The 13,582-nt window shown below is 40.8% G+C and overlaps 1 protein-coding gene across 4 annotated transcripts in view; it reads right to left on the reverse strand.

Moving 5' to 3' along the window:
* Positions 1–2,338: 2,338 nt before the first annotated feature.
* Positions 2,339–13,582, reverse strand: part of LOC116048619 (kinesin heavy chain) — a 38,652-nt gene continuing 27,408 nt past the window's right edge. For 3 of the 4 annotated variants that reach the window (XM_031297800.2, XM_031297802.2, XM_035998426.1), the window contains exons 17-26: positions 13,289–13,406; positions 12,246–12,316; positions 12,036–12,145; positions 9,965–10,066; positions 8,719–8,779; positions 6,976–7,047; positions 6,777–6,881; positions 5,763–5,979; positions 4,663–4,761; positions 2,339–2,594 (exon numbers count right to left, since the gene is read on the reverse strand). In XM_031297800.2, coding sequence (XP_031153660.1) covers positions 4,673–4,761; positions 5,763–5,979; positions 6,777–6,881; positions 6,976–7,047; positions 8,719–8,779; positions 9,965–10,066; positions 12,036–12,145; positions 12,246–12,316; positions 13,289–13,406 — 945 coding nt within the window. In that variant the 3' untranslated portion in view covers positions 2,339–2,594; positions 4,663–4,672. Of the gene's footprint in view, positions 2,595–4,649; positions 4,762–5,762; positions 5,980–6,776; positions 6,882–6,975; positions 7,048–8,718; positions 8,780–9,964; positions 10,067–12,035; positions 12,146–12,245; positions 12,317–13,288; positions 13,407–13,582 lie in introns of all 4 variants that reach the window. The other variant, XM_031297799.1, reaches the window with a different exon arrangement.

Raw genomic sequence — 13,582 nt, forward strand, 5'->3', positions numbered from 1 at the left:
CATGTTTAGTGTGACAGCAGCTGTTCACTTCTCTCCAAACAGCCACAATCAAAACCATCAAACATCGAATAAAGAAGCCGATTATCAGGCTCTGGGTCACCAGATTCTTTGGCAACAATCCTGCCCAGTGGTGTAGTCTAGTTTTTTGTAATGAGTATACTGTGACTTTTTTCTGCCTCCCAGCTTTATACTCGCCCGTCCCAGAGCGACACCCCCATACGTTTTTTCTAACGCTCGGTTTGTGTAAGTCTTCGGTGCGCGTATTTGGCTGGGGATTTAAAAAAATGTGATGTTTTTCAATAATTTGATGTCACTTTGTGGGATTTTGCGTCTCTTTGTAGTCGTGTTCAGTCTCTGTTTGGTCATTTTTGTTTCCTTTGGGGTTGTTTTGGGTCTCTGTGGTCATTTGGCGTCTCATTGGAGTCGTTTTGTGTCCCTTTTGTGGTAGTTTTGCGTCTCTTTTTACATCATTTTGTTGTTATCACCACTTCTGTGTCTAAAACGTTGGAAAAGCTAGAGCAGATAATAAATAACTAACTCTCAAAAAGCTTAAAGACAAAAGTTGCCAAAGAAGTCCACCTACAATCATTAGATCTGATAAAAGTCTTTTACTTACATTCATTTGGCTTTAGGTGCTGCCCAAAACAGCTCGGGTTTTGCACCTGAACTTTATAAAGGCGGGAAAACCCTGGTATAGCATCCGCCTCATCCACCTCAATTTCTGTAGTTTCTGTAACGTTAACGTCTGCTGCAGTGTCACCCGAAGCGGCAGTATAGCTTCAGGGGCAGGCTAAGGTTAAATTTGCTTTCGTTTTATACATTAGTTCATTTCAAATTTGCGCTGAGAATGACCGCCAAGCAACCGTGTTGTTTGCTCCTACGCGACTCGCGACACAAGTGTGAAAGTTCGGTCACAAAACAATCGTCGTTACCTAACGTTATCCTCACGCTTTCCTAAGTGGGTATAGGGAAATCCTTGACCTTTCCTAGTGGGTGCACGCTGTATTCATACCTGCGTATCACGTAGACTCCACCACTGATCCTGACGCTTTGTTGCCTAAAATGTTGACCCTTTGTATCATCGCTCTCAGCAACTAAAAGTATCAAAAACATGCTAAACTGGCATCACGAAGACAAAACAGCACAGACATTTCTATATCTTTGATTAGAGGGTAGAGGGGTCTCATTGATTACAATGTTTCCGCTTTCAATTTGGAAAGAGGAAGTGGAAGTTATTCTGCAAAACCTTGCAAGGTGTTTTTTTTTTACCTGTGAAAATATAAGTTCAGGAGTTTCAAAAGGCACAAGGTGTGGCAGAGTGAGTTTTCGGGAGAAAATTATACATTTTTCTTCTACTTCTAGCTGTTTTTTTTTTAGGTCTGTCATAAACTCTGTGTTTTTAACGTCTCTGATTGGCTGATCAGGAGCTTCACAGAGTGAGTGAGTGCAGAACTTTAGTAACCTAACAAACCAGACTGTAGTACTGTTCTGAGTCCCAGGAACGCCTGATTGGCTGGTCAGTGTCCCTGCAGGACTACAGTATGATACAGCCGATCACAAATCCTTTCATCTGTTAAAATATCTCAGCAGGGGACATACTTTTTTAAAAGAATCGTAGTGTTTGTTTTTTGACGATTGTCACCTGTGGGGAGACGTAGGAGGCAACGGTAAAGGGGGAAATGTAAAAAAAAAAAGTGACAAAAACTCCAAAGACAACACACGGTATTAGCATAGATATTAGGCGTTAATATAGGAATGCAGCCAGGGCCTTTCAGAGGCAGGGAACACAACCAGTTAACAAGCTGTGTGTCCATATGTTTTCTCCTGTAAGTGTGTTTTTGTCTGCACAAAGTGGCTGCACTTCACTTCCACCTGAACTATAACTCGAGCTGTAACCTTCAACTTTATCAAGATGAGAAACTTAAAGGCTTTAGCTGCAATGGCATTAACTGTTAACCCCCCCAAGAAAAATGTAATCTAATTTGAAATAGTTTGACATTTTGGGAAATACTCGTATTTTCTTATTTAGTTAGATGAGAAGACTGATTCCACTCTCATGTCTTGTTTCTTTACATTGATTGGACAAAGTGTTATACAGCTTCTCATCAAACTCTCAGCGAGAAAGGGAATTTCCCAAATGTCAAACTATTCCTTTTAAACGAATGAATGCTGGTTTAAGATTAAAGTATACCCCTAAAGACTGACCTGTTCTCCCTGGCTCTTCAAGCTTTGGAAAGCTGCTGAACTTCTCGTTTGTGTCTCAATCCTTCAGAAAGAAACTCAGGGCCTCATTTATAAATGCTACGCTTGTAATTATGCAAGCGAGAGCATAATTATGAAGTCAAATGAAACGATCTATAATCAGGAGGATCATAGAAAAGAACATTTTCTAAATGAGGCCTCTGATATCTACATTCAGCAAATTAAATATGTCTACATCTTATATTAGTATATACACTAAGGATGTTTGGATGTTGCTTCTCTGAGCGGTGACAGTCTGTTGTGATGGCCTCCCATTGGTGCTCCAACAGGAGGGGCGGTGCTTGTGGTTCCAGGTGGGGCGGTTTAGCATGCGGCAGTTATTTGCGGTCCGTCTGCGGAAAGAAACCAACATGAGAAGGCTGCAAGCCTGCTTTTACATATTTGTATTTTTATCACATGACTTTTCCACAGGCAAAAAAATGATACATTTATTGAAAATGATTTTAATTTAAACAAAAAAAAAAAAACTAATGGCATGTTCCCACAAAGCCGTTTTTTAATTGCAATAAGTGAAAAAAACGTATGCCGAAATAAACACATCATGATGCTGATTTTTAAAAAGTCTAAATTCAAACTTCATCAGGTCTGTCCGCAAGACGACAAGCAAACAACTTTAAAAAAAGCTTGTTTTCTGCATGAAATTGGGATCGATCGGGCTCTGCTAACATTGGAAACACAAAAATAGAGATATCATTTCAGAACTTACCAGCTAGTCAAACTTCCCCAGGGCTCCAGACTAACTTTTTTCACTAGGAGCACAGTGGCCCCCAACTGAAAAGTTTAGGGGCGCAACCAGAAAATTTAGGGGCACACACCATAAATCAACATGCTAACCAAATATTCACATTTCTACTAATTTCCACTGTATTACTAATAAATACTTTGATAATAGATGCAGAAATTACAATGTGCTGTTTCAAATTCAGTGTCACTTTTGAAGATGCAACATAGAAGGTTAACCGACAGCCCCATCTTTAAAAAAAAAAAAAAAAATATATATATATACATACAACCACATATATATATATATATATATATATATATTTTTTTTTTTTTAACGAGTCTACAATTACAATGAAATCTAGTCTACAATTACAATGAATTCAACTTAAAATTAAACATGCATTGTTTAGGCTACTACTGAACCAATATCGGTACCGATACCTGAAATTCGGTTCCGTTACTCAACGATACCTTTTTTTTGGTACTTTCCCTCTATAATTACAAAACAATTATTTCAGTTGTAAAAAAAATTGTCAAACCTATTTATCCTATGTACTTAGAACATTATGTTATTTTATTAGAATAATATGTTACACTCGAAAGAAATTAAACAAAAATAAAAATAAAACCCCTCCCTCTTTCCTCCCAAACCCATCCCTACAACCTATTAAATTGAATAATTATTCATTTCTTACTCACTGTAACTTTTATTCTTGTATTTGTATATTCTTTTTTAGCCTGTTTTATTTTCATGACTGTTTTTAACTGAAATAAAGTTGCCTTGCCTTACAACCTCAGCCTGTCAGTCATTCACCAGGGCACAGAACCACCGTTGTGCCTGCTTAGGAAGTGTAAAGTCAACAGCACCGCGACCACTTTCGGCTCTCCATTAATATCATATCGCAGCAAACGCTGTCTGCGTTAAGTTTTGAAAAACTGTAACCACAATTGAAACCACTTTATCGGCATTTCCGTGACTCACTGTGACTTCAACAAAACTGCAGAGCTGACGTAGTTTGCACCGTCCGCAGCTATGCGTGTGCGTGCGTTTGTGTCAGAGCTCCGCTCTCTGTCATTTTTCAGAGAGGACAGATAAGCTTGAGCTTATGCGCTCTCAGGTACCGAAATTTCAACGTTTAACGTGTAAAAAAGGGGGCAAATTTACTGGTCGCGCATGTGCGACTGGATGTAAAATTCAGTCGCACACTCTCAAATTTTGGTCGCAAAATGCGACCATTTGGTTTAGTCTGGAGCCCTGTTCCCCGCTTAATTTTCCCAAAGAAAACTGCTTTTTCCGTCCGGTCTCTGTCCAAATAATGAGGTGCTACAGCGCTCCGGGTGCCACAGACAGATACGGTAACGTGTTCCTCCATTTCTGCTTAAACGACGTCAGGACATCAGGAGAATCTAAACACTGACTGGCTTTTGCAACACCTCTACATGCGATTTGTTTTCGCTCGAGTTCAAATATTTCAACTCAAGGGAATTCGCCGCAACTTAGCACCTCTGCATTGACTTTTTATGGAATCGCGCCGCCAAATTCGTGTGACAACACCACGTTTTGTTGGGAACACGCCATAAGGCTTTACTTTACGATCGAGCCACTGTTATCAGATACCAACCGGACCAACAAATTCAGATATTTTTCTCCAGAGTATACTGACAGGTTTACCTTGCTGTTGTGGTTTCAGTTGTTGTGGGTGTAGACGCCTCCGGCTCTGATGGAGCTGCTGATGGGGGATGACGGTGGGTGATGGCCTGGTCGGATGGGCTTCGCTGAGGCACAAAGACAGAAAGAAATGATTCAGTATTCTGTTTTCCCTAGGTTTGTGGAAGACTTATAAAAAATGCAATTTGACATCGTTTTGGACCACTATTATTTCCATATCTGTGTTTAAATTGTTGGAAAGGCTAGAGCAGATAATACATAAATAACACTCAAAAAGCTTGAAGACAAAACTTGCTAAAGAAGTCAACTGGGGACTGTCAAAAATCAATAAATCTGAGAGAAGTAATGTAGTTAGTTTTGATTCTCACATTGATTTTACTTCGGCTTAATGCCGACCCTAAACCAAATGACTTTTCAAGTGATCCCAATGTCTCAGACTATTTTCCAATATCAGAATTAAATCCTGAGTGTCTTGCTAGAGTCGGGGGGGCTCCCGTCTTCTCCATGGTTTGGTGTAAGGTCATAAAACTCAGTCCCAGTCAGTCTTTGTTCCGTCTGGATGTTCAGACAAAATCCAACGTGTTTGATATGATCCTAAGTTTGAAGTCTTGGTAGTGATGTTAAATCACGTGATCATTGTCAACAACCAATGGGTGCTCTCCCTCCAGCTCCAAACAGGAAGCAGAAAACGGCTAGAATCAGTGGTGTTTATGGTTGCTATGGCTAAGCTAAACGCTAAAGAGGGAAAGTTGCTGATCTTCAACCCTTCTGAAGAGAGTCATCCAACGGGAGTTTTACCGGTGGATAAACACAGACCTCCGGGTACTGGAGACATTCATCTACATGTACGGAAGAACAGAACATCTGTAGACTTTCCCCTTAAGTTACCAGTTAACGCTAGCGGTAGGTCAAACAAATCTAGTTGTAGTCTTGCAATGTGGGACTGTGCAAGATCAAAGTCAAAGTCTTCTAGTGTATGGTAGGCATTAGGTACTGCCCAAAATGGCTTAGGTGCTGCACCTTAAGCCTTATAATGGTATGGAAAACCCTGGTAATGTAAATTTAATTTCCCCTTCTGTCCAAGTCTTGAACGTGACTGTCAGCTCACCGATCTGTGCGGAGAAGCCTCTCCTGGCCATGTTCTTGGCCCGCACGGCCTCTTTGATGCGGTCCACCTCCTGCTGGTAGCGCTTGCGGTCCCTCATGGCGTTCTCCTTGGCCTCCTTCAGGGCGTTCTCCAGGGCTTTGACTCGCTCGGCCGTGGCCCGCAGACGCTTCTCCAGCTTGGGCAGCTCGCAGCGCAGGTCTGCGTTGTCTCGAACCAGCTGAGGGCAGGGGTCCAAAGTACGCTTACTCAAGTACTGGTTAATCTTAAGGTACTTATACGTGAGTATTTTCATTTTATACTACTTTACACTTCTACACCACTACATTTCAGAGGGAAATAATGTAATTCTTACTCCACTACATGTATTTAGCAGCTAAATGCATTGATGCATCAGTATTAGCAATCTAATCATGTAATAATATCCCTTGTTCTGCTGAATGAGTACTTTTACTTTTGATACCTTAGTACATTTTGCTCTTTGTATGATTTTGAATGCACGACTTTAAAAGAGACCTACTACATACTGTTTTCAGATTCATACTTGTTCGTTTACATGCTTTAATGTTCAAAAACCACTTTATTTTTCTCATACTACCCATGGCTGCTGCACCTGTAGAAATTAACAACAATGGCAGCCAAGATTACAGCTTTCCCTGACTTAGCATAGTATAGTACGACAATAAAGTCACAAAAAATTAATAATATAATGTCAAACAGTCAAAATACCGTCATAGTATAGTATGTTGAAAAAATTTGAAAAGAAGTCACAGCATGTCATATGTAAACACAGCAGTAACCTAAAAAACTGCAATGGCCTGCCTGGACCAATCACAGAAACTCGGTGTTACTAGACACTGAGCCGAGTGTAGAAAAAAAAAAACATTAAAAGTGTAGCGTTCAAAACATTGGGAAATCTGAGGTTTTTTCTCACAGGGATTCCTCTGAAATACCTTTAGCTCATTATTTGAAGCCCTGGCCACGTTTAACGTGAAAATCATAGTTTGATTCGTTTACCTGCTTGTGGACCTTGGTGAGCTGTTCCAAGTTGTTCTCCAGGAAGGAGATCTTCTGTTTCTGGGCCACGTTGCCAAGTCCCTCCTCGCAGTCCAGCTCCGCACTCTGCGAAAAAACACACAGAGCACAGGTTAAATGTTAAACTGGCAGAAAAATGACACTGGACGACATTAAACGACCGGGGTGGGAAGTGATGTACCTTCTTAACCCGCGTGGTGAGGTCCTGAACGAAGAGTTTGCGCAGGTTGTGCAGAGTCTGCAGCTCTTTGGCCTGAGAGAACAAAAGGGAAATGATTCAGATGGTTAAAATTAGACACAATATATTTATATTTTACCAAATCTGAGTTAAATAATGAAAAAATAATAATACAATTTTAAATTTCAAAGTCCCACCCGACCGATGGCGAGTCAGTCGTAGCCATCAATCATCACGTTTCAACCTGGGTTTTTTTTAGCATCAAATAACTAATAAAAACCAAAGTGATCAGAAAAATGAACACTTGAACAAACAAACAACGTGACCACAACTACCTAAAATAACAGAAACCATTTTTGGGAAAAGATCATTTGACGAGTGACTTTAATTTTTTATTTTTTTGGATTTGTCAATCACGTCCCATCTGCTAACATGGAGCGGGCGATGTTTCATTCGTGTGGCAGTGACACTCGGTTTAGTTAACGATACATCCAACGTAGGCTAAGTTACCGTATGCAACACGTGAAATTCAACGATGCCTCTGTAACATTCTCTTATTGTAAATGAATGATTTCCTATATGAGCTCTATTGAGTCCCCTACACGATGTGTAGAATGGCCGCCATCTTTGACAGCTAGCTACAGTGACACCACTTGAACAAAGAGCGAAAACGAAATACTTTCACCCAGGAAAAGTACAACGATCTTTTTCCTAAACTAAACTCGTCATTTCGGTGCCTAAACTGCCTTAACCGTCGTGGCCGAATGACGCTCACTTTTGCCAAGCTAAACTCAACTACCACGGCCCCTGAAAGGACCGCCATCCAGTCCCTCCAGAAAAACACGATTATGCGATCTCATAATTCAATGCATAATCAGCCAAAGTCCACATATTTATGCAGGGGCCGCATTTTTTCAAATACAAGGCACTTTCTCCGCATAAATTGCCGATTTCCGCGCAAAATATGCGGGGCTTGCATGATTTCATGATCCCTGCATTTTCGTTGCAAAAAAGTCACATATATATCTTAGCAGAAAGTTGAAAAATGTTGCGTTTACTTCACACAAGAGCAGCCATTTTCCCCTGTTGCCATGGGAATGTTATGAAGTGACGTAATTACGCGACGTGAACATCATCGAAAGCTGCAAACCCCGCGATGAAGCCATGATGAAACCGCAGTTTTTGTAAGTTCCCGCAATTTTTGCAAGTTCCCGCAATTTCATTGCATAAAATTGCATAAATATCCCGCATATTCCATTGCATTTTTTAAGAAAACGTGCCGCATAATCAAGGATTTTTGCCCGCAACAATCACAAAAAAAACTCTGCATTTTTCTGGAAGGACTGGCCATCTGGCGGTGCTCACAGTCACTGACATGTAGGGGAGTGTAAGTAGACTCAAGTTATTGCTGGTACTAATACCTCAACCTTCATAACCGCTTTATATTGTTGTAATGTATTGTTCATTCTCCGCCCTGAGCTTCATGCATCATATTTTTTAACGCCTGTGTAGTGTAGAAAGAAACTACTACTCACAGTATACTCATAGTATGTTTTAAAAATGTCACGAAAACACACCCATAGTATAGTATTCCATAAAAAAATATTTATAAAGAAAGAGGAAGGTGACGGACATCGGGCCGAAAAGAGTGACATCCGGCAGAATTTCCTGCGGCACCCGGAGAAATCCCAGAATTGAAACGTCGATATATACTACACCCAGGCTAACTTTCAGTCAGACACGCACCACAGTCTCCTCCAAGCCCTTCAAGTCCTCTTTGGCCTGCTCCCTCTGTTCATTCAGCAGTCTGCACAGAAAACCGAGACATTTACAACTGAAATTGTATTACATCCGATACTAATCAATGAGTATGTTTACATGCACACCAATATTCCACAATTATTCCAAATATGACAATATTCCGAATTTGATACAGGTCATGTTAACAGCATATTCTCAATAAGGCCTTTTTCCTAAATTTAGCATTTTCCGATTAAGACTAGAGATGCTCTGATACTGCCTAAAACGCTGGTATCGGTATCGGGAAGTACTGGAGTTTATGCACTGATCCAATACCACGTAATAAAGCCCTAAAGAAAATCTACGTTAAAGTAGTTTATTCATGTTCTTTTTTTTCATTATAACTGACTGTCAAACTGGATAATAAAAGAAAGTTCTGTGGCGTTCATTGTGTTTGTTCATGTTTCACAAAGAGTTTAACCTGAGCCAGACTGACAACAAAGATAGAAATAATATCACATCCATACAGGGATAGTAGTATACAGTTGTTAAAACATAATAAAATATATGACACACTGGTATCGGATTGGTACTCAGTATCGGCCGATACGCAAGTTCAGGTATCAGAATCGGTATCGAGAAGCAAAAAATGGTATCGGACCATCTCTAATTAAGACATGGGACATGGACATGTGGGATATGCTGGTATTATTTGAGTTTTAGAGCCATTCTTTGGACATGTATACAGAGCATTCAGAATATGCGTCTCAATGTTTGTTTTTTTGCTGCAGTGTGCAACAGTTTACGGCCTGTTTACGGCTTATGGTCAGCTCTGTGTGTTGCTATGGTTGTTGAACACAAACCAACCAGCTGACAGTTTGCAGGGCTGCGGTAGAGATGCATGCACAAAAGAAAAGAAACAAAGCTACTTTTAAACATTATGAAAGACTTGGATATCAACAGGTTTTTGGATATGCACAAACATCTCAACGACGACCTTTTTAAGAAGCTGGTTGAAGGAATAAAAGAGGGATGCTGTGTTCGCACACAGTCCAACAAGTCCGCTGGTAAACTTTGAAAAATCTTATTTTACATGGCTGCATGTAAACGGGAATATTTGTGGAATATTCACTTTCATTAGCCATGGAAACAGATTAGTCGGAATAACATCTTTTTCTGAATAAGGGCAAAACCCAGAATATTATGTTCATGTAAACGTAGTCACTGTATAACAGTGCAGTTAGATGCTTACATGAGTTTCTGTAGCTTTGCATCCTTCTCCTGCTCTTTGGCCTTCAGTTTGTCATAGTCCGACATGAGTCTCTCCTGCTCCAGTAGCAGACCCTGGTTCAGACTGTGAGAGGAAGAGAAGTGGCAATAAATTAATAAAAAGCAGTTTGACCTGGAGCATTTTGTATGCCTTTATGAGATCTCTGACAGCAGAGAGATTACAGAAAATGAAGGGGAGAGAAGGATGGAGAATGACGTATGACAAAAATAACTATATAAATAAACAAGCACAGGGTTTTACTTTAAAGCAGAGGTGTTAAACTCAACTTCACTGAGGGCCACACTGGAAATGAGAATCGCAATAAGCAATAAGGGCCAGACATGTCGAGTTTACTGACATGCTTTTATTTAACTGAAAAAGTTTTATTGCATGTCTAATATAGCTTTCTCACATACAGTTTGGTCCACGTAAAACCCTAAAAAAGTCGGCAAAAAAGTTTCATAGAATTTAGCAAAACATGAAAAACAAAGATGACACTTTTAAAAGCAGGCTACCACACAGCTGACTCCCAGCAACCTGTTTCACAGCCTGAATATGTAAACTCTCTGGTTGTGGGGGAATTTCTGAGGCTCAAAGTCAGCAAATCTGCCAAAATGTTCTTTAAGTGTCACATAATTACAGTGTGACTGACTTTTTTTGGTGCTGTGCACAACTAGGCGGGCCAATATTAGTTGTGAACCTAAATTGATGTCAAAATTTGCAAGGGGCCGGATTTGGCCACCGGGCCTTGAGTTTGACACACGTGCTTTAAAGTCTTGGACTTTAAATTCAAACCAGAGCTTGAGCACACAAGTCCAACATTTAAATAGAGCATCTTTACTGACTGTACCGATTCTCAAAAGTCAGTCTCTTAGGGATCTTGAATCTTCTTTTCTTCCCAAGATGTGGGAACGGACTTTGAACCCACAAGTTAATGACTTTCATGCAGCAGCTTTATTCGTTGAGCTTCACTTCACACACTAGATGTTCTCTGAGCATCTTCTTCTCCTTCCCAAACTGTCTCTCTTTGAAAAAAGCACTTAGCTTGATATCAAGCTCGACCCTGAAACCTGTGTAAGAAATCCTCTGTGCTGAACGGTGGGCTGGTGAAACCAAAGATGGGTGACATTGGATTTCACCATTATTAAATAGACTTTTTCACGCATCAATGTTCATGCAAAATAGATCAAAACCTAGGCATATTGGGTCTAAAAAAACAATCCAAATGGCACAAGCATCACACGTACAAATAATACAAAATAAATTACAACTGTACGGAGTGGTGTGACAGCCATTTCCTCAAGTTAAATGTTAAAAAAAACTAAGGATATGGCTAACACAATCAAGGGCACAGTCGTGGAGATGGCTGAGTCCTATAGGTACTTGGGAACAGTGATGAGTCAACGTATCCAAAATCTACAAAAAGGGCCTGCAGAGATTGTATTTCTCTGACGGTTTTATTCTACAGATCTTACATTGAGTCCATTTTAACTTTTTGTTTGATTTCATTCTATGGGAACCTTACAGTACAAAATCAAAATTGTCTGTCCAAAATTGTTTCAGAGGCCAGAAAGATAATAGGCATGCAGCAGCTCTCTGTAACAAAGACTTTTGACAGACAAGTTTTGCAGAAGGCACGGTCAATCTTGTCAAGTTCTGACCACCCACTTTTGGAGGAATTATAGGAGATATAGGCTCCCTAGATCAAAAACAAACAGGTACACATTTTCTTTTGTTCCTTGTGCAAATAAAATCTGTTAACTTGAACAACTCTTAAATGCACAGTTTTTATTAGTGTCACTTTGGGCCTTCTCAGTGACACCTTTAGAAATCACATTTCCAGACAATCTCAAGGGATTTTATTTGACACTGTCCACTTTTAAAGTGATGAAATTGTTCTTAATCACTGTTGGTTGTGTGCTGCTAAGCCTTGTTTATTGTGTTGTTGTTGGTTTTTGTATCTCCCAATCAAATTTCCCCTCTAGGGACAATAACGAACTCTAAACTCTGAACTCCAGTGCTTTGTGTCTGCGAGTACTGATGTTTCCTTTACTCTGTGAGTTGGTCCAGCATCCTCTGCTTGTCTCCGATCTCGTCTCGGAGGCGGCTGAGCTGTTTCTGATGAGCCTCCCGGTGCTTCTCCAGCTGCTCCTCCAGCGCTTTCTGGAGAACAGAGACGGGGGAAATAAACACATTAGAGATCCATGCTTCAAATGTAATAATCATTTGACTTTTTACAGTTTCCAGCTGTGCTTTCGGTCACCTCGATGTCCCCGTCTCTATCCAGTCTGCTGATGTCCTCCTTCTCCTCTCCCAACACCTCGTGTCTTTTCTCTGAGAACCAAGAGAAAAGACTTATTTTACCAGAGGTAAGATGTCTGAGGCTGCGTTCAGACAGCCTGTGTCGGCCATCAGACGGTGCAGCGAAAACGCATGTCTTTCCATTCATTTTGAATGCTGGTAGTGCGTTTAGGCTGCGGCGGGGGATGGCGCAAGGAGGGACACGCAAGAAAATGCATCAGGCCTGCGGCGAAAAGTTGACACAGACTCAACTTTTGGAGAATCACAAACCCACGTCATGCTGCGGTGGCCAATCCTGTAACCGGAGATCAGACTTGTCGGTGTGAGAGTTCCTTACAGGAAACAGGAAACATCACTGCCTCTATCCCTGCCACAAGAAAGTTTTAACACACCAAACACAAGCACTGAACTGCCGGGGAGTTTGTGGAACAGCTGACTGTTTCCTACAACAACAAAGCACTCGCCATGTCTCGCTTCTCTCTCTCTCTCTCTCTCTCTCTCTCTCTCTCTCTCTCTCTCTCTCTCTCTCTCTCTCTCTCTCTCTCTCTCTCTCTCTCTCTCTCTGGAAATAAAGCTGCCTTCAAGTGCGGTCGGAGAAGTCGAGATCTATAAACGATCTGACGCAAAACAGTTATTGTGAAACATAAAGTCTACTTGTGCTTTTTATTTTTTTTGGGGTTAAAGAACACAAGATGTCACACAAATGGGCCGTTTCCGTGACACTAACCCTAACACCAATCCATTTATCATTCGTTCATTCTTTTTTCAAAATAAAACCAAAAAAAGCAGAAAATGACTTGTCTCAATAGACGTTTCCAAAACCAAAATAAAAAAACAAACAGATAATGACTCGTGTTTTCAAATTTCAGATATTGTGCTCAATTAAAAAACGAAAGAAAGAAAAAAAGCGGATAACGAGCGTTTCGTTCAATTTTGATGTTTTCAACTGACGTAAATTGTGTGACCCAGAAGTGACTGACCGGAGGACCGTTGTGGTGTACTGACCCTGAGCCTGCAGTTTGGCGAGCTCTTCGGTCAGAGCGTCCTGACTCTCCTCCAGCTGCCTCTTCTTCTGCTCCATGTTCTGCATGTAGTCTGTCAGAGAGCGGATCTTGGCCTGGTGCTGCAACACAAACACCACGGACGCTTTATATCAGAGATCTTCAACAGGGGGACCGGGACCTCATAGGGTGTCCTCAGCAGGGCTGGACATTAACTTTTTTTGCTCACCACCCCCTGTTGCTGGCGAGTGTTTTTCCAAAAACTACTTGCCACTCAGCAATTTCACTAGCTGCTATT

The sequence above is a fragment of the Sander lucioperca genome, chromosome 24, assembly GCF_008315115.2.
Source record: "Sander lucioperca isolate FBNREF2018 chromosome 24, SLUC_FBN_1.2, whole genome shotgun sequence".
NCBI classification, from domain to species: domain Eukaryota; kingdom Metazoa; phylum Chordata; class Actinopteri; order Perciformes; family Percidae; genus Sander; species Sander lucioperca.